An 18,827-nucleotide genomic window follows, 5' to 3' on the forward strand; every position below is an offset into this window, starting at 1 on the left:
AAGGTAATCTACCTCCTTTAGATATAAATAAGTATACTAAAGCAGAAAGACCTTTAGTCTCTTATTATATATAGCCTATGACTTTAAGGCTATAAGCATATACTAACTATTATAGAATTCCTTCTATGCCTCTTATCCCTCTTTATTATCCTTGCCCTTTATAAAGCCACTTATATAGAAGGTCAAGACTACTCTATTAATATACCAAAGGCAGAGTATAACCTTTAATACTAGAAAGCAGAGAAGGGATATAATAGTATTTATATAAGTAAGATATTAATTAGTTAGTATAACTAAAGGATAAGAAATATTATTAGTATTATATAAATCTTATAATACCCTAAGAGCCTAGGCAAAGTCCTCTTTTTCCTTGCCACTAAGATATATAAATATAATATAAAAGGTACTCCCTATAGCATTAATATTAACTATATTAAGGAGAGGTATCTTATACTTATTAGTCTTATAGGTATAATTAACTATAAGTACCTTAGGGTATAACCTAGCAAATTAGAGTAATTCTAGATAAATAAACATAACTAACTATAGTTAAGAATCCTTTCTAATAAGATAATAACTCTAAAAGCCCTATAAATTAAGATATTAAAGCAAAGTAATTATATAGCTCTATCTATTAGTAAGGTCTTGCTTTACTTAAGAAATATAATTTATAAGATCTAAGTTAATAAATAATACCTCTATATTCTGCAATAGGTAGGTCTTAATTTAGTATTATTTAACACTAGCAAGAGTAAGCTTTTTAACCATAAGGATATCTTTATTAGAGAGCTTTTAGTAAGTTATATATATAATACCACTTCTAATAATAGGCTTATAATTATAATAAGAGTAAGAGGGATTAAGATAATATTAAAAACTCTATTTACTCTTATAAAGGCTCTCTTTTCCTATTACAGAGAACTTACACCCTATATATTAAGTAGTATACTTCCTCTTCCTCTTAGAATCAGGAATTAGTATATATTTACCTCTGCTATAGTTACAGCTAAAGTATATATATAGTCTTCTATTTACCATATATATTATACGCCTTATTATAAAGGCATATCCTTAAGCCTTTACCTACTTATTAATATCTATAAGAAGGGCTTCTTATAATAAATATAATACCTCTAGGGGAAGAACATCATTAGGCTACTATCTTACTAATTCATCGGCAACAGAAAGGACTAAGAGCTTAATATTACTTATTTAAATACTAATTATATAGATAAAGTTTAATTATAAAGCAGAAAGTCGGTAATTACTTTATTAGTAATATAAATATAATAGGAAGATAAATTAACTAATAGTCCCCCAGTTATGCAGATTTGACCAAAGAAGCTTACGTGGCCTTATCTGCATAACCGGTTATGCGAAAAACACGTGATACTAAACGCATAGCCGGTTATGCGGGTATGAGTCCCCCACAGCACCTCTATAAAAGTCTGCTCTGTCGCCGACCATTTGGACTTTTCTTCTTTTCTTCTTCATGTCGACAATACTTCAGAGAATCATTTCTATAGTATTCGACCTTCTCTTGGTTCCCTAAAAGAGCCACAGATCCCACCCTGGTTGATGAATGAATATCCTCGATGCCCCAGAGTGAATACCCCTTTTGGTCCTCTCGATCTGTCCGCAAGGATGGCGGTGGTTGCTCTTTGAGTGGCCGCTGTATAGAGAGATGTTACTCTTGATGATCTCGGCCCTAAGAGCGGTCCGCCTTCGGGCGCGCTTTTGGGGCGGGCATTGATGGACGTCTGACAGGCTTCTTTTTTCGTTGCTTTCTGAGGCTTGCCTTGGTAGTGAGGAAGAAATGTGAACATTATGAACTGCACGGATACTCTCATCCTATTGAGCGTTGTAGATGATGGGTTCCCAAAAAAACGCCCAATTGACAAGATCGAGTGGTAGCAGCTCCTGTATAACTGAAGCTAACTGCACTACCCCATTATAACAGGAATGATCAAATGGCTGTCGTACTTCCCTCCAGTATGAACATAATGCCGCCCGACATTCTCATCCTCTGGTTCTGTCAAGCGACACAAGTCAGTCTCAGGCAGGCACATATCATGTCCAGAAACGTTCAGTGCTATGCCCTCTCCAGCAGCAAATACCATCCCAACCGGCCAGATTGGGATCTCTAGGCGGACAATTGTACCCGGACTGATGGGCTGTCGAACGCGGTGGCTGTACAAAACGTCTGTCTTGCGCGACAGATCGTCGGAAACAACAGGCCCGCCATCTCCATTAAGAGAGACGCTGTGCGAAGCTCGAAGGAAGCCCTGCGGGCCTAAAGTTTTCGCCGTGTTTACATCGGGTACCTCGTCAATAGCAACAGGACAAGGGTAGTTGAGATGTGAGAGCTGCCGGCCTTTGTTGTCAATCTTGCGGATCTGCACAACGACGTCGAAATCATCATGATCAGGGCATGACATGTGTAGCACTACCTTTGGGTAACCAGCCAGCTCAGTTGCGACGTCAAACGTAGCTGTAAAGGTCTAACAATTGGTGAGTCCTGTGTATGCTCCCGAGGCAATAAAGGCTCACCAATCTACCAGTCAAACTCTTTCCTTCATATGACTTTATGGATTCCTGATCTGGCCTTGTATCCACCAGCTTTCCTGTTTTTCCGTCTAGGAATACGGTTCGTAGCCTTTGTCTTGCAAGCGGGTAACTCTGCTCATGCCTTTCAACAACAGTCGTCGCGGAACTTCCATCTGCCTCAAAGCCGAGAAGTGAAAGGCGAACCTTGGGTGTTAAGGTTTCCCAGTTGGTGTCTTTGACACTGCCAGGCTTGCAATAGAAGTCAAAGAATTGTTGAAGTTCATCCGACACGGATTGTCGATACATGTCGTACCCTATTAGCTCATAGTCAATCAGCGACGTTCAATCATGAGTATAGGCTCAGACTACACGCAGTGGTACGGAAAGGACTAAAGAAACCAGTTTTTCTTACACTCTTGATACGGATGGACACGAAGCCACTTCTTTTCTGTCTTGGCTTGTCGGAAAGTCTGGAACGAGCCATACGTGTGTAACATGCTTGAGTACGAAGCAACAACGTACATGGGAATATTGTAGATGCTCTCCACAGGAATTCTCTTGGCCTCCCAGTAGTCGTCGTACAACGGATGTTTCTTCAGCATAGCCACAACATTCTCAACACCTTCAGGCCCTGCAAGGCCATTTGAGATCATCCGGTGAAAGCCAGGAATATGCGGGCGTCCACCCCTGGCAACGTAGTGACGATACAGGTCCGTATAACCTTCCCAGGGTGCAATCGCTTTCAGTGCCGGGTGGTGCATTCTTGAAGCAAAGTTGATTTGCGATATAGCCAACCATGAATTTCCTGCCATAACGACAGAGCCGTTGCACCAATGCTGTTTAGACAGCCAGTCGATGACATCGTAAATGTCTTCTGCTTCTTGAATGCCCCAGCGTGCGATAACTCCTTCGCTATGCCCAGCACCACGAGCATCAATATTCAACACAGCATAGCCACGTCCGGCCCAGTCGGCAGGATCTGGGGCCTCAAACTTTTCATAGCCTGATGTGCGATCAAGGGCGATTCCCGCTCGATAGGGTGCCATGAAGTCGTAATTTTGAGGACCAGTCCCAGTTTTACCGTACGGGCTCCACGGAAGGATACACGGGACAGGCTGTGTATCTGATGACTGGGGGCGGAAGATATCTGCGTATAGGCGAGCGCCATCGCGAACAATAATGGCTTGGTCTCGCTCATATATAGTTCGTACACCGAACGGCCTGCGACCCGGATAGCGGACATGACCTGCTTCTAGAACTCGACGTCCCGGGTCGAAACCGTCATAATTGTAACGGGGGTGCTCAGGTGCTGGAGTGATTTTTGATATGATGGCATCGGGGAATAGTTCCTGAATTCTCTGGGGTTTGACAGGTGGGTGAGTAGTTGGTATCATTTCGATATATGAAAGGGTGAGATGATTTGATCAAGTGCTATCTTCTAGAAGATGCAGATGGAATAGAACCATGTAGCGCACCTAAAGACCATCTTATAAAATGCTTCTGAGTTGGACATATTCTTATTCGACTTCTCCGCTCCTAGACAGCCGGACCTGCCGGGCTGGCATAAGGGTTCTCGGCAGTTGCTGCTGCATATCTAAGCCAGCTCAAAGCCGTCTTACCCATGCCAGGACACACAAGGTCAGTTGGCAGACTTGACCGATTTTAGTTAGAGGCGGGGAAAATCCGCTATCGGGATACCGACGGAATGAGATCGGAAGTTCCGTAATCCATAATAATGATGTTTCTCTCATTGACTTTTAATTCTCCAAAGCTTTCCTTGAACCGATCGATATCATTACTCCGTCCTTCAAGCCTATACACGGCTATTAGTCGCTCCATATCTGTCGTCGCTCATATATCGGCGCCATGGTTACTTCAAGAGTCGATCCCGCTGGTTAGTGGCCTTCGAGCCAGTCACTACCTTTCGATCTGAGCGAACGATGTTAATAAACTATATAAAATAGATGCCCTGCAGGTTGCTGCAATTACTTTCGACTGGGGAGACAGTCTCGACGCAAAGGTTTGTACGGTCATTCCATGTTAAGGACCAAACTTATCTAACCGACTTGCAGGACTGGGATCGCCTGGCCAGTATCGTCGCCCCGGAACTGGTTGTATGAGTTCCCGAAAAAACACTTTGACATTTTTCTGCTAATATGATATCCTCAAGGTCGATTATACCGTCGTGACGGGTGAAAAGTGGGATGCCATGCCAGCTAAAGACTTTGTCGCCATGGTTTCAGACCCGGGATTCGTTGGCGACGCTCTTGTTGACAGCCAGCATTTTATCGGGGCTTCCAAATATGAAGTTCTCTCAGATGGCCGTATAGTCGGTACCCACCAGCTCCGAGCTGCCCACCAGCGATACACAGGGCCCGATAAGAAGACTGTTGAGGCCAAGGGCCACTGCCATGCTGTTATGCAACATACTTATGCAAAGGTTGATGGCGAATGGAAGTTGGCGGGCTTGAAGCCGACCATGTACTGGAATGAGCATGATTTTTCTAAGATTTTCAAAGGAAGCCAGTAAAGTGTGTTTATAATACGCGATAGCTCGAATAGAGTTCAAGCACTTTTCTAATCAATGTCGTTCATGCCCTTGATGTCCAGATAAATCCCGATCGTTGATGTTGAGAAATGCGTCTCAACGGCTAAGATCAAAGAAAACTCTACTTCTCATCTCCCTCGTTTCATGCCTGGATAAACACAGTATATAGTGCTAATGCATATAGAAAAGAGAATTTAGTCTGATCGAATTAAAACTGGAGCAAAACTCCGAGCTGCAAGTGACAGTCAAAGCGCGTTACTTATCATCACCAAGACTGCGCCCGTTCGCGCTAGAAAGCATAACGCGATAGGCAAGTTTGCGCCATGACCTTTCTGTTCGAAACATCAACATCATGAAACTAAGGTTAATGTACCAAAATAAGGTTCAAGACGGAAATACAACGTCAATGCGCAGGACCCCAGATGCCGTCTCCTCATGGCTTATAACTACCAAGACAGGTTTCCAGAAATGTTCCAAGGCTTGGTTTCCTTCACGACATTCATTTAACTTCTACACTGTTTAATCATGTCTGATAGATCTTCGTGTGAGCATAGCGAAAGGGCCAATGAAGTTAGAAGTGAAGTTCAGGGGAATAGTAAGGTGTCTATGAAGAGTTTGCTGTTATTACTTGTAAGTGCTATCTTCATCCTCTTTCACAATTGTGAGCTGAGAATTGCTTCTAGTCGATCAATCTGGTATACTTCGTCCATGTTGCCAATGTCGTTGGATCTGGTGCCTTGACCAGAGACATCTCCGCTGTTGTTGGCGGCTCCCACGATTCTGTCTGGTACAGTGAAGTGATCGCAATCTTGACAACCCTTCTTGGCATTCCTGCTTCTCAAGCCGCCGATCTCTGGGGTCGCAAGACGATACTAGTTTGCTTAACGAGCTGTGGCTTTGTCGGGTCTCTCATTATAGCTAAAGCTTCATCTTCCGGTACAGCCATCGCTGGATTTGCCGTTTCAGGCATCTCATTCGGTGCGCAGCCGCTTCTCCATGCCATTTCTTCTGAGGTCGTTGCTCGCAAGTATCGTCCTTGGGCACAGGGCAGTATCAATGTTTCAGCTTCTCTGGGAGCCATTGTCGGCCTTTTGATTGGTGGCGTGTTGACTAGACATGAGCATCATGATGGCTTCCGGGCCTACTGGTATATGGTTGCTGGCATATATGCAGTTGCGACAGTCGCATGTCAATTCTTTTACAACCCGCCTCCGAGAGCCTTGGAAATTGTTCTCAGCGTATCAGAGAAAATGCGTAACCTGGACTGGGTCGGGTACGGCTTCTTGACTCCTGCGCTTGTCCTCTTCTGCATGTCTCTCGCTTGGAGTGGGAACCCATATTCATGGACTGACGCCCATGTACTGGCCACATTTCTCATTGGTGTACTTTCGGGAGTGGCCCTTATCGTCTATGAGACATCGATAAAAAAGAACGGCATGTTTCATCGTCGTCTCTTTCGCGATCGGAACTTTGCACTAGCTTTGGGTTGCATCTTTGCCGAGGGCATGGCATTCCACTGTGGCAACAACTATTTCGCCTTTGAAGTCAGTGTTCTCTTTGCAACCGATAATCTTATCATCGGGGCCCAGTACAGCATGGCCTTCATAGCTCTGTGTATTTCTGCCATCGTGAGCGGTATATGGTGCTCCATCAGTAAGGCTTTGCGTTTCCCGATTATCCTGGCCTTTGGCTTCAAGACCCTGTTTATGGTCCTGATGGCTACTGTCTCCAAGTCCACACCCCAAGCCCTCATCTGGATATACCCCATAACTCTAGGTCTCGGATTGGGTGTTTGCATGCCAGCGCTGATTACAGTAGCTCATTTTGCAACACCTCGAGAATTGATCGCGATTACATCCGGTCTTATGATCTCTGTCAGAAGTTTGGGAGGGTCTGTTGGGTTGGCCGTATTCAACGCTATCTTCTCTAATGGGTTCTCATCCAACTTGGGACCCAAGATATCTCATGCTGTCTTGCCACTTGGCTTCCCCGAAAGGGAGTTGCCTCAACTCATACCCGCCCTTGCCCATAACGATACAGTGGCGCTCAAACAGATTCACGGCATTTCTCCAGAAATAATTCACGCCGGGGTCGATGGTCTTCTGGAAGCTTACCGTGTAAGCTTTCGCGGTGTCTGGTTGACCACTGCGAGTCTATGTCTCGTCGCTAGCATCGGTGAGTGGATAACAAAGACAAGTGAACCTCAGGGAGAATTTGATTGCTAATCATTCGTCTTAGCCGGTTTCTTTCTACGCGATCCCACTGAGAAGTTTACTTCCCAGATCGACGCGCCCATTGCACCGGATACAGAGGTTGTAGAGATCGAGAAGAGGACGAAGAGTCCAGGCGATTCTGCTTAGGAGGCTATACATCCCGTGACAGGGACATTCCAGAGTCATCAATATTAGTACGATAGTGCGGGACATTAATTCCATTTCTTTATTATTAGCCACGTTTCTCCAACATCGCAATGCCCATTTAAGGAAACCTCACAAATGGTGCCACATATGTTGTCATGTACGCCCCCTTCTTCTGGGAGAAGTTGAATGAGACAAAGGTATGCTCAGTTGGCGTCTCAACCATATCGTCGACAACATCGCTCCCACTACAGTTGTTAGTATCATGATCGTCTTGATCAGTAGTTGCTTACTATGCATCCGACACAATCTTCTTGTATGTGCCCTCTATGCCCCAGGCCCATCCTCTCTTCCTAAACACTTTCTCCATTGCTTCGGTAGCATACTTGTCATTCTTGAAGTACTGATTCAAAGGGACATAAATCTTGACGTCAGGGACGTCCTGGCCAGGCTTGAGTTCCCAGCTGAAGCATGCTCCACTAACATCTGGCTTGTCTTCTAATATTCTCTTTGAGAACTTCTCATCAAACTCCTTGTCCTCTGGCTCGTTTATGAGGATATGCCACATATCGCGAAGAATTGCTAGACCATCCATTGTCATTTTGTCTGTTACTTGGCCTCCTAGGGTGACATGTTGTACAACTGCTTCCCAGGTGTTGGACTGAGGTTCGATGTAGATCTTGACTCGGGGGCCTTCTTCGGGACTTATGCAGTCGATACCAATGACCACAGTAAGTGGTGGATCTTGATACAGCTTGCTCTGGTACTTCTCGATCGTGTCGATGGCAGGTCCAAACGATGGACCGAGGGGATCAAGTCGTCGGATGAGGTCAAACCCAGCTCTGTCCGAGTTCTGCTTTGCTGTCATCCACTTGATAACAGGGTAGAAATATGCCTTCATAGTCTGCTTGTCATCTTTGAGGTCAAAGGCCAGAAACACCTTGGGTATGCGAATAGTATCCTTTGGCATCTTCTCCGCCAGAGTCACAGCATCTTCCTCCGACGGGTAGAACTCGGCAGCAAATTGATTGAACCAGCGGAGATCAGCACCTGTCTTCTCGGCAATTCTTGGAATGGGATCTTCAGTGACACCATCTGAGCCTGGAAACACAGGTTCGTAGCAGAAGCGCACGTATGACTTGCCGCTGTCACTATTGTTGAGACTGGTTTCGAATGGTGAGCCATTTGGGGTCAGGAGTGATCTTGCACGGTACTTTTCAGGCGCACGCCCCATGCTCGGGATGATATAGTTGTCAAGGAACTCAAGATGAGCAGCTTGTTGTTCGGGAGTGTAATCTCCAACGGATTTGAGAAGAGAGGTGAGAACCGGTTTGGTGTGCTCCGTCCAGAATGCTAGGCCATCTTCTTTCGCTTTGAGATACGAGGTCGTGTTACTAGTAAATTAATTCAGTCAGTTTGTATGAGGTATGCTCGGTTTTCTTGTCACACCTCTCTCCTGTGTTTTGAAGCGCTTCTTCTTGGTCCACTAGTGCTACAGGCATTTTAGCAGGAAGAGGCTCTGATTTCGATGCCATTTTGCGAGGAGATGTGATCTCGGTAGCCACTTTGGGTGATGAGTGAAGGTTATCAGCGCTGTCTGCTTTGCTGGAGTTGATTTTGTCACTGCTGTGGTGCTCTGTCCGAGACAGCCGTAGAGGCTAATATCTGACAGCGGGGCCAGTGAATAACCCTTGACAGTGACAGAGATATAGGCACCAGCTCACTGAGCTTTAGCGCACCGCCACGCCCAGCTTTTATAGCTCAGACTTTCAGTGCTTCCTTGACTCGGACAAATCAGTTCAAACCATCACAGTTCAATTGGTGTCTCACTCTGATTCGTAAATCTCGTTGCTTACGCTTATTTCTTGTGAATCATGGACAATTTCGACAAGCGATTCACCACCCACGATGGTGATACTTATGCCTACGACTACATCCCTGCCAAGGACAGCAAAGAAACATTTCTCTTCATTCACGGCTGCCCGTCTTCGCGCTACGACTGGCGATATCAATTCAAGGACCTCTCAGAAGCAGGTTATGGAGTCATTGCCCCAGATTGTCTCGGCTATGGCGATTCTGACAAGCGCTCCGACGTTGAAGCTTACAATTTGAAGCGTCTTAGTGGGCACTTTATAGAATTGCTAGACCATGAGAAGGTCGACAAAGTCATTGGCGTCTCACATGACTGGGGATCGATGGTCATGTCTAGAGTTGTTGTTTGGCACCCTGAGAGATTTTCCAAGCTGGTGTTCATGTCGGCAGGCTACACAGCGCCTGGAGTGTTCTTTGACATTGATGGACTGAACGTTTGGAGCCAGAAGGAGCTTGGGTATATGCAGTTGGGTTACTGGTACTTCTTTAACTCATATGATGCCGAGCGGGTTATTCTTGATCATGTATGTGCTGGGCCCATTGTCCTATCGAACCAATTCACTGACTTCTTGTAGCTAGAGTCATTCTTCCACCTTGCATACGCCGACGACAACGCCCTCTGGATAACAGGCCTTGCAGCCATCAATGGAACTCGAGAATGGCTGACCTCAAATAAGACATGTCCCCTCCCTCCATTCCTCGTAGAACAGGACAGGACCCGTTGGCTCGAAATCAACAGACGTAAGGACGCCATCAAAGGCCTGCTCAACTACTACCGTTCCCTCATGCGTGGGATCCAAGCAACAGATGAGGATCCACTGACGAACGAGCAACGCATGCTCAAAGTTCCAGTTTTTAGTATCTGCGGCGGGGGAGATATGGTGACACGGGCGGACCAAATTGGGAGGGGCATCACACCATATGCAAGCAAGGGCTACAAAGAACTGGTTCTCGAAGGAGCGGGACACTGGATCATGCTCGAACGACGTGCCGAAGTCACAAATGCCTTGCTGGAATTTGTCCGTGAGGATTCATCATGAACTGCTGGGTTGCAATACTGGTTACCACTGCATAATGTAGATACTCAGGGGACGAGTAGGCGGGAATTTACAAAAGTACCAAATTATCTTGGAAACTTGGCTTGCATGATCCTACATCAAGATCACAAGTTTGAGGGATTAGATTACAATATGCATATGCGCCGCTGCATTCATCCTCTTTTGATGTTCTCTGCCAAGATTTTTATTCTGCTGCCTTGTCATCTGCGGGGTGAAGGATCAACGTCCATGTTCTATCTATGCGGGGTGTCAACGCTGTAAGTGGGGATATCCCGTGGGGAAGTGGAATCAGGATCATGAAATATGCCATGGAGGGGTTAATGAGAAAGGACTAGGGAAGAGGAGGTGATCCTCTGGGCTTTCAATGTGTTGATGCATGCTCAAGAGTCTGTCTACTGAGGCATTTGGCTCTGGTCTATCGTGTTTGGGCGTATGTTGCGATCGGACTTGACATTCCTGTCACTCATTGCTCTATTGGGATATGACTGAGACTAATTTCTTACTACAGTTTGCTCTACATACATGCCGAGATCTATCTAAGCCATTTCAAGCATAGTTCCTCTTCTTCAACGTAATGAGGAATCGTCCGCATGGCTCGTCAATTGTAACCTTGCGAACGTTCTCCGGTCTCTTGTCCAATCTCTCAAAGTCGTAATCCATAAGCAAATGCGTCAGCGTAAGCTTAAGCAAGTTGCTAGTAAAGAACCTTCCAGGACATGCACCCCTTCCAAGTCCAAAGTTCAAAAAGTCCGGCGAAATATCCGTCATCTTAGGATGCTCCGGATCTTCCATTGATCGACGGGGATTAAACCCGCCAGGGTATGTCCTCTCATCTCTCTGATAGGCCTTGATAGGTGCAGCAAGGATGGCACCCTGCGGCACATGGATGCCGTTGGAGAAAGTGAAGCCGCCCTGTTTACCCACGGCTCGCTCAATGCCCGTCTCACCAATTGGGTTGTAGCGAATGCTCTCCCGGATGAGAGAGTCCATTAGCGTCAACCTTTGGAAGAATTCATGTGAAAATGCATCGCCTTTTGCCATTTCCTGGCTTATCTCGGCACGCAAGTCGCTGATCATGGCTTCGTAGTCGCCTGCGGGGAGTGAGATGAGGTCATATACCAAATTGGTCATTGTGACGAGGTTAGTGTACGATTGGACAAAGTTTAGAACCATCATTCTGGCGACGATGACCATTGGCTCGTACTCTGATGGCCCGTAGGGGTCCTTTTTGGCGGCCAGGATGATAGCGCTCAGCATGTCATTCTGGGAAATATCAGCCGCTGTCAAAAACAACCGGTATATCTTCCAACTTACAGGGAGATCTGGTTCGATGTCCTTTTCTTCAGCCGCATCAATAATAGCCATGCGCTCTTTCAGCACGGGCGTCGCGTGCTTGGCAGCTGTCTCAATGCATTGCATCAACGGGCGACACATGTAAGGCAGCAGAAGCCTGTAGGATGTCAGCAACCTATCACTAAAACTGACAAGAAATCATTGTATTGGGGCTGCTTACGGGCGAAGAAATGGTGGGATAAATCTGGCGTACAGCGCTGACGCAAAGAATGTGGCGGCGTATTCAGCGGTAGCATCTCTGTACTCTTTGTTGTCACACAAAGGCTGACCTGAGATAATACGGTTGGCAGATCTGCTGAGAATAGCACTCGCTGTATCCCACATATTTATCTGCACAACACCATTGGAGTCAAGCTTTGAGGCGACATTGTCATCTAGAGCAGCCTGCATCTCCTCATTGACCATGAGCATTTTGTCTGCGACCTTCTGGTAGAGCTCTTTGTGAACAACATTTCTGTAGACGGGGTGAATGACGATATGAGGACCAAGGGTAGTGTAGTCAGGTACAAGGGCTTGGAGAGTATATCTCTTGAGAGAAATGTCATTCTCAGGTTGTTTGACATATTCATTCAGCAGCTGCTTTGGCACCATGAGCATGAAGCCCGTGCTGCAGTGGGGGATTGGAACGAGCTGAATACCTCCATGGCCAGCTTCAAGAATCTAGTCTTATAAGCGTTGGACCCCAAAGGGCAAACAGTATAGCCTACCTTGCGATGAGTCTCCTTGAAATATTCTTGAGACTTAAGAGCAACTTCATATGATGCCTTCATGAATGTACCGACACCTTTCTTATCACCAGCCCAGTTGAACTTCTGGTAATCCTTGGAGAGTGCCGCTTGAAAAGCAGGTTGCATGAGGTGTAGCAGCCATGCTGCAGTGGTACCAATGATTGTGTAAACAACAACCCGAGGCAGAAACGCCTGGGCGGTAGTAGCGAGATCAACAGCCATTGTGACAAAGCCTGAGATTGGAAAGAATGATGAATTATCCCAAAAGTGGAGGCTAAAGCTGCTTGTAAAGGTCTCGCTAAGATGAGGGATGAGGTCAAGGGTAAAAGAATGTTGGCTGGAGCAAAGACCACAATACCTTGTTAATCCCCGCCCCACCTCGAGGATGCGACCGTCACTTTTTAGGATCCAACCCAAAGACTTTGGGGAGCCAATTACTTGTGTGAGAATGCTGCCGCCTGATGGCGATCGATTTTGTTCTGTATGCAAGAGTCCTATCTAGGGTCGGATCGACTTCTTGGAAATATCTCGTCATGATTCAGAGTCTGCTGCAGGACTTCGCTTACATGACGAGGGCGGACAACCTTGCTCGGAGATATCCTTGTCGCAGGGCGTCACTGATTGGTTAACATTCTTGTCACGTACTCATTGGGTGATTGAGGGTGAGTGATAACGTGGGAGGCTTGGGATGCATCAGTTACATGCTTCTGGTGGGACTTACTGATGGCTCTTGATCAATGATGGAACAGCTTGGCGAGGGGAGTTGGGTCGGAGTGGCCGTGGATCACTGGTAGACTGGCTATTTGATGCCGAAGCCGACAGACGTCAGTGAAAGCGGAAGGAATTGTCGGTGATTGTCCGCGTGAAAGCATGACAGCCCATCCTAAGTTGTAATTCTCTTCTCGCCCTTATGACGTTTATTTGCCTAGTACCTTTCCTTTGACAACCTTTCCATCTGCTGATCATACTCTCGGCTTTATTCAACATCAAACATGTCCAGGACGAATACCTTCTACAGCCTCGGTGTAATGCCTGCATTGATGGGGCTGGGGCATCTGGCTCCAGCCATAGGTGCTATACAGACTGCAACCGGCTCGTATCACTTTCCTGTGAGGCTACTTGGACTCATTGGTACCATATCGGCTGTTGTTGACTGCAAGTCATACTCTAAACTCTATTCAATTCCATCCGAAGAATATGCTACTGACAATCCCCTCTGTAGCCATGGACACATACAAAGATCTCTCGCCATCAAACCGACCTGCCAAGTGGATATGGAATCTTTGGGTATACGGCCTCTGGGCCATTGTCCTGGCCTGTACTGCAACGTTAGACCTTCACACCATATACGACATATACCGTGTCCTACCTCTTGGTCTGGCTTGGGGAATCCCTTGCGTCCCATTGTACTCGATCTCCAAGGGGTGGATTCTAAGCAAGCCCAAAACTCTGGTAAGCTCAACACTCATTCTATATACATGACATATCCTTACACTTTTAGCTCTTTGAAGCAAAGTCTTTGGTAGTCGCATTCTGTATGGCAAGTGTTTGTGCCGAAGCCAGCATGGCTTATTGCTGTCGACAAAAGGAGTACCAATGTGCGAGCAGAGATTTACGAGCAAGAAGCTTTTATCTCGCCGTCTTATACCAATTCTTCCGTGAGACATCATGCGACATCAGAGATATTCCGGAAGATACCAAGGAAGGTCTCAAAACATTGCCGGTTAAGCTTGGCAAACAAAACACGGTATTACTCTTGGCTACGGTAGGCGTTTTAGCCGAATCATTACTCACTCACGGTATCGACATAACAACGTCAGGAATTAACGTGAAAGCGCCATTGATTGCCCGTGCATTCTTACGAGTTGGTCTGACAATGACGTCGTATTGGCAAGTTTTGAGGTTCCCCAGGCAGAACTCATGGGCTTGGGGGTCTATGTCACTTCTGGGACTGGCTCCGGTGCTTTTTGCACAAGCTGCTCTTCGTGACTGACTGAACAACATTGAGGGGACGATTCTGGAAATCTCGAAAATTCATTAAGCCTGCATATGAAGATCGTGATGCGAACAACCGGGGAGTTTTGGAGACGCCCTTAGATATAGATAGCGATTGAATAGAGTGCAATCTGACAACGTCTCAATATCTCACAGTTTTCATCGAAGAAAGTGTCATGCTATATCAAGATCCTTTCATCGGACAAACAAAGTCGCTACCTCATCTAATCCAAAAGTTGAATCTAAACTATTCAAGCTATCACAGCCCCTCCCAGCTGAAGATAAAAGATCACTGTCAAAGTTTAGGCGCTCTGCCAGCATGGCTGAGCTGCTCAAGGTAATCCATCAAGTCTGTCCACATCTCTTGCGGCAACGAGTTGGAAAACCAAGTGTTCCCTTCATAGTCCTTACCAACCACTACAAACACGCTCGATATGGCGGAGACAGTATTGTGTCCGGGATCAGAAGCTTGATAATACACAGGATGTCCCCTCTTCCCCCTTCTAGACTCAGGGCGTACCTCCTGTTCTATCGCGGGACTGAAGTCCAGCTTCTCAGCAAGGTCACCCTTGGTCCAATTTGACATGAACTGGGCAGCCATGTTGGTGCTTCCAAAGACAACGGGCATACTGTTCGTCTTCATAGACTCCACTGAGAGCGCCGTTGAGGCTTTCAGCTGTTCCTCTGTGGTCTGTGCTTGTATGGCCTCTCGCACTTGGAGAGCAAGTTTCCCCAGTGGTAGGTCCAAGATTTCGTTGGCGCGACAGAACACAAAGGCATTGGTAGGAGAGTTCTGCACGTATGCCTTGTCTGGCAAGAACACCGATCGGGCTCGACTTCGAGGGTCAACAGCCATGATAGTTGCCAGCTCCCGATTCGTGCCCCGACCTTGATACTTGGCTAGCATGAGACAAGAGAGAGCGGCGAAGATATCACCCTCGCTGATGAAAGGCTTGTCATTTATGGCTTCCTCTTCTAGGTGGCTCCTAGCTTGCTGCATCATCCTTCTAATTGTATCTTTCGGGATGCACAGAGTCCGCGACCGAATGTTGCCGGATCTCCACGATTCATACAAGCTCCGTAAGCCCCAGACTTTGAAACGCCAGCCATCAAGGATCTTATCTGCAAGAACATGGGGCTCCTTGCGCGGTGATTTGAGCATATCGTCAAACACATCTTTCCGGTATCCTGGCATTGGGATAACAGCTTCTGGCTTCCCGGCCAAGACCTGACTCCACGCCTCGAATATGGCAGACAACCCCATCAGGTCAGTTGTTACATGGGAAAATGTCAAGTTGACAAGAGTGCCGTCAGTGAAGGTTTGCACATGGAGACAGAATTGAGGGATGTCAGAGTGAACAAAATCGTCCATGTTGCGAGGTGTCTCGGGGCGGAGTCCAAGAGCACAGAATTCTTTCGGTCCAGTATAAGTAGAGATACTCCCGGTTGGCTTGGGTAGTCTGGAAGCCAGCGGATGTTCTGACATTGGGGTTTCAAACTCTTCTTTGGTGAAATAAACTGCTGGCCGGTCGTTTGTAAATTCTCGTGGAACATGTATTTCGAGTCCGCCATCTGACTGTATGCGGGTCAATATCGAGAAACTTCGTGGAGCCGTGAGAGCATACCCTTTGCCGAAACCTTCCACCTAATCTCCGCCATCCCTCCATTTCAAAGAGCTTGGACAGAGCGACGCTCAGTTTATGGGGGTTCAATACGTCTTCAAACTGTAAAGTCCATACCAATACGATTCCCCGCGCCGCTGCAGTATCGTCGAACAAGTGCACCGGAATGATGTCATCTGACTCAACAGTGTCCGGGAGAGGACGTCGCTCTTCCTTCTTGGAGAAGGGTAGGTAATTGAGCAAAGCCGACATTGCCGTTGAGAATACAAACTTTGCAAATTGGTGCAATGACTGCCATGATGCGGGGGAAATTTGTTGATCTGTACGAGTTGCCGCCATGATAACAAGCGAGATGCCAAGCTGGATGGCAAGGTAGCATGCAAACGATTACATTCCCTGCTCTTCCTCTGTGGTGCGGGGTTTTGAATGCCCCTCCTCTACCCTAGCAAGGCAGCAGTTTAAGGATTGGCTAATCTTTTCAAAGGATAGAGCTCCAAGGCAAGGTAGTTTGAATGGCTGACGAGCTGGAGGAGCTGGTGGAATTGGTTAAGCGAAGTTCACCTAGTTCAACGTACAACATGAGTTGACGCGGAGGCAAGCAGACACCTGCCTTGGTTTTCTGTGCAGAGAAATGTGAGGCAATTCACTGTCTTTTTAAGTAACCTGTGAATAGTGTCAGAAATAATTGCAGTGAACATAGGGTTCGCCATGTTTGCCCGGCTCCTCTTATTTACAGCCTTGCTCGCTGTGTCTCTGGCTTACTTCCTATCCCGCGAGACCTCGACAGAACATGCTCCGTATGTCCAAGGAAGAAACAAAACCGTGCTTTTCCTCACAAACAGCGAGCATGGTCTATCCAATGTGCACATTGCAACTGCATCGGCGATACTAGAGAACTACCCAGATATAGAAGTTTATTTTGCTTCATTTTCGTCTATTGAGCAAAAGTTGGAACGAGTTTCCTCATTCGCTAAGATCAAATCTCCTCATGCGAGAGCCATCGTTTTCCACGGTCTCACCGGTCTCACATTTGTGCAGGCAATCGCCAAAGAAGGTCGAAGCTTCATCTCCCCTCCAGGATGGAGAGGTATTGCTACTTTGGCAGAGCACATACAGCTTTGGATATCGCCATGGACATTTGAAGATCATGTATACTTGTACAAAGAGCTTGGTAGCATTATTGATGAGGTCGACCCAGCAGTTATCGTGCTCGACAGTTGGTTCCGGCCAGCTATAGATGCCACGCGCAAGAGGAATAGGCAGCATGCCTTCATCACGCCGAATACTCTTGTAGATCATTTCTTAGGTATCCAGCCGCTCTGGACTAGGTTATGGAAATACCCTGCGTAAGTCGCTTGCGTCAACTGAGATTGGCTGATCCTAATAGCAATAGCCCATCGTCAGGCTTTCTCTCACCGATTCCTCTGGTGAACATCCCAGAAAATATATACATGAATATTCGTTATATCTACAGCGCAATGTTTACGCCAGATGCTTCAAAAAAGAAAGCTCGACTTCAAGAGATTGGTCTAGGAGAACCTATGAACTTGTTCGGAATGAATCGGCTAGGTGTTCCATGGATTACCCAAAACACACAAGGCGCCATGATCCCAGTTGAAATTATTCCGCCAAATGTCACCTGTGCTGGGCCAATCATCCTATCAGGGCCGCCAGCTCATCAACAAGATCCTGAAACTGCAACTTGGCTCAAGAATGCCCCTACAGTTCTCATTAATCTCGGTAGTAATCTTGCTGTAGGTCATGAAGAATACAAGAATTTCACAGGTAGCTGATGTTTGGCAGTATGACGAAAGTCGTGCTGAAGTCATGGCGATCGCCATAGCGGCGTTACTATCCTCTACTGATTACCAGGTCTTGTGGAAATTTAATAAGCTGGGGGACTTCTCTGATGATTTCTTGGTGCACTTGAAGCCCTACCTCGACAACGAGCGACTAAAAATGCCAAGTTGGCTTGTAGCAGACCCGTCTTCACTTCTCGATACTGGGAACATTGTTACTTCAGTGCATCATGGCGGTTCGAACTGCTATCACGAAGCCCTCGCGTAAGTAAATGTTCAAGACTACTCGGCAGACAACCTCTGACCATTGCAAAGAGCCGGTGTTACGCAAGTTATACTTCCTCTATGGGCCGATCTTTATAACTACGCTGCTCTAGCTGAGACAAGTGGCATTGGGGTTTGGGGTTGTAAGGATTCAACGCCCAACTGGATGAGTGAGTGCTTGTTGGATGCTTTCATGGAAGGAATAGATGGTTGCGGTGAGAGTCTCTTACAGCGACGAGCAAAATGGCTGGGTGATAGGATTAAAGCAGGGAAGAAGGGGCGTGATGTAGCAGCTGATGAGATTGCCAAACTGGCATACGTGAAATGATCAGAGGGGTCTCAGTAGAGCTTCTGCAAGGCAAACAAATCCAAGAATGCTAGGTTCTGGTTCCTTTTATGCTGCTAAGCAGAATCCACTCGATGAAGCATTTTTCATCAATGTCTTTGTCCCTGTCTTGCTGTTCCGTGATCATAGAGCTGGGTATCTCGTGATGGAGCCAAGTACCATCTGATTACATAGAATGCAAGCGCCTCAATCAGCACGCTACCTGTAAAGTGGTCCGTTTGATTCACTAATGCCCCTGTAAGCGATACGCCTGCTATACGCTTGCCGCTAGTTAATAATACGCCTCTAATACGCAATACGCCAACCAAGAACAGCGTATTCTTTCGACAGGATTAGAC

The 18,827-nt window shown here is 46.6% G+C and overlaps 9 protein-coding genes across 10 annotated transcripts; 5 read left to right on the forward strand and 4 right to left on the reverse strand.

Annotated features, from left to right (window-relative positions):
• Positions 1–1,943: 1,943 nt before the first annotated feature.
• FOIG_11431 (uncharacterized protein) lies at positions 1,944–3,941 on the reverse strand (the record flags this gene model as incomplete). The annotated part of the gene is made up of 3 exons (XM_031211996.1): positions 1,944–2,501; positions 2,551–2,861; positions 2,960–3,941. 3 exons carry the CDS (start codon positions 3,939–3,941, stop codon positions 1,944–1,946), a joined length of 1,851 nt encoding a protein of 616 aa, XP_031057973.1.
• Positions 3,942–4,413: 472 nt separating this feature from the next.
• On the forward strand, positions 4,414–5,095 carry FOIG_11432 (scytalone dehydratase; the record flags this gene model as incomplete). The annotated part of the gene is made up of 4 exons (XM_031211997.1): positions 4,414–4,441; positions 4,512–4,567; positions 4,620–4,661; positions 4,718–5,095. 4 exons carry the CDS (start codon positions 4,414–4,416, stop codon positions 5,075–5,077), a joined length of 486 nt encoding a protein of 161 aa, XP_031057974.1. The 3' UTR covers positions 5,078–5,095.
• Positions 5,096–5,620: 525 nt separating this feature from the next.
• Positions 5,621–7,455, forward strand: FOIG_11433 (uncharacterized protein; the record flags this gene model as incomplete). Its single annotated transcript, XM_031211998.1, has 3 exons — positions 5,621–5,725; positions 5,779–7,270; positions 7,334–7,455. 3 exons carry the CDS (start codon positions 5,621–5,623, stop codon positions 7,453–7,455), a joined length of 1,719 nt encoding a protein of 572 aa, XP_031057975.1.
• A 118-nt stretch (positions 7,456–7,573) lies between these two features.
• FOIG_11434 (uncharacterized protein) lies at positions 7,574–8,987 on the reverse strand (the record flags this gene model as incomplete). Its single annotated transcript, XM_031211999.1, has 3 exons — positions 7,574–7,700; positions 7,746–8,846; positions 8,902–8,987. 3 exons carry the CDS (start codon positions 8,985–8,987, stop codon positions 7,574–7,576), a joined length of 1,314 nt encoding a protein of 437 aa, XP_031057976.1.
• Positions 8,988–9,326: 339 nt separating this feature from the next.
• FOIG_11435 (uncharacterized protein) lies at positions 9,327–10,364 on the forward strand (the record flags this gene model as incomplete). The annotated part of the gene is made up of 2 exons (XM_031212000.1): positions 9,327–9,848; positions 9,900–10,364. 2 exons carry the CDS (start codon positions 9,327–9,329, stop codon positions 10,362–10,364), a joined length of 987 nt encoding a protein of 328 aa, XP_031057977.1.
• Positions 10,365–10,790: 426 nt separating this feature from the next.
• FOIG_11436 (uncharacterized protein) lies at positions 10,791–12,807 on the reverse strand. Its single transcript, XM_031212001.1, has 4 exons — positions 12,443–12,807; positions 11,896–12,395; positions 11,697–11,832; positions 10,791–11,645 (listed from the first exon to the last, which is right to left on the reverse strand). The coding sequence occupies exons 1-4, from the start codon at positions 12,683–12,685 to the stop codon at positions 10,929–10,931; spliced, it is 1,596 nt and encodes a 531-aa protein (XP_031057978.1). The 5' UTR covers positions 12,686–12,807; the 3' UTR covers positions 10,791–10,928.
• A 512-nt stretch (positions 12,808–13,319) lies between these two features.
• FOIG_11437 (uncharacterized protein) lies at positions 13,320–14,603 on the forward strand. Of its 2 annotated transcripts, XM_031212002.1 has the most exons (3): positions 13,320–13,618; positions 13,686–13,915; positions 13,965–14,603. In XM_031212002.1, exons 1-3 carry the CDS (start codon positions 13,456–13,458, stop codon positions 14,454–14,456), a joined length of 885 nt encoding a protein of 294 aa, XP_031057979.1. In that variant the 5' UTR covers positions 13,320–13,455; the 3' UTR covers positions 14,457–14,603. The 2 variants fall into 2 exon arrangements, with proteins under 2 accessions (XP_031057979.1, XP_031057980.1); XM_031212003.1 differs by having other exon boundaries at positions 13,320–13,915.
• A 150-nt stretch (positions 14,604–14,753) lies between these two features.
• FOIG_11438 (uncharacterized protein) lies at positions 14,754–16,363 on the reverse strand (the record flags this gene model as incomplete). The annotated part of the gene is made up of 2 exons (XM_031212004.1): positions 16,084–16,363; positions 14,754–16,034 (listed from the first exon to the last, which is right to left on the reverse strand). Exons 1-2 carry the CDS (start codon positions 16,330–16,332, stop codon positions 14,754–14,756), a joined length of 1,530 nt encoding a protein of 509 aa, XP_031057981.1. The 5' UTR covers positions 16,333–16,363.
• A 260-nt stretch (positions 16,364–16,623) lies between these two features.
• On the forward strand, positions 16,624–18,532 carry FOIG_11439 (uncharacterized protein). The gene is made up of 4 exons (XM_031212005.1): positions 16,624–17,426; positions 17,474–17,834; positions 17,884–18,143; positions 18,195–18,532. The coding sequence occupies exons 1-4, from the start codon at positions 16,789–16,791 to the stop codon at positions 18,469–18,471; spliced, it is 1,536 nt and encodes a 511-aa protein (XP_031057982.1). The 5' UTR covers positions 16,624–16,788; the 3' UTR covers positions 18,472–18,532.
• The last annotated feature ends 295 nt before the right edge of the window (positions 18,533–18,827 follow it).

This window comes from Fusarium odoratissimum (assembly GCF_000260195.1).
Source record: "Fusarium odoratissimum NRRL 54006 unplaced genomic scaffold supercont1.22, whole genome shotgun sequence".
Lineage (NCBI taxonomy): Eukaryota > Fungi > Ascomycota > Sordariomycetes > Hypocreales > Nectriaceae > Fusarium > Fusarium odoratissimum.

What these genes read in the sequence shown, in the direction of transcription:
- FOIG_11439 (XM_031212005.1), top strand. Translation starts at nt 16,789, where the DNA reads ATGTTTGCCCGGCTCCTCTTATTTACAGCCTTGCTCGCTGTGTCTCTG. An exon ending in AGGTTATGGAAATACCCTGC is followed by an intron (nt 17,427 to 17,473) that starts GTAAGTCGCTTG and finishes TAATAGCAATAG; the next exon opens with CCCATCGTCAGGCTTTCTCT. An exon ending in ATCTCGGTAGTAATCTTGCT is followed by an intron (nt 17,835 to 17,883) that starts GTAGGTCATGAA and finishes GATGTTTGGCAG; the next exon opens with TATGACGAAAGTCGTGCTGA.
- FOIG_11437 (XM_031212002.1), top strand. Translation starts at nt 13,456, where the DNA reads ATGTCCAGGACGAATACCTTCTACAGCCTCGGTGTAATGCCTGCATTG. An exon ending in CATATCGGCTGTTGTTGACT is followed by an intron (nt 13,619 to 13,685) that starts GCAAGTCATACT and finishes TCCCCTCTGTAG; the next exon opens with CCATGGACACATACAAAGAT. An exon ending in TAAGCAAGCCCAAAACTCTG is followed by an intron (nt 13,916 to 13,964) that starts GTAAGCTCAACA and finishes TTACACTTTTAG; the next exon opens with CTCTTTGAAGCAAAGTCTTT.
- FOIG_11436 (XM_031212001.1), bottom strand. Translation starts at nt 12,685, where the DNA reads ATGGCTGTTGATCTCGCTACTACCGCCCAGGCGTTTCTGCCTCGGGTT. An exon ending in TCAAGGAGACTCATCGCAAG is followed by an intron (nt 12,396 to 12,442) that starts GTAGGCTATACT and finishes TTATAAGACTAG; the next exon opens with ATTCTTGAAGCTGGCCATGG. An exon ending in ACATCGAACCAGATCTCCCT is followed by an intron (nt 11,646 to 11,696) that starts GTAAGTTGGAAG and finishes GATATTTCCCAG; the next exon opens with AATGACATGCTGAGCGCTAT.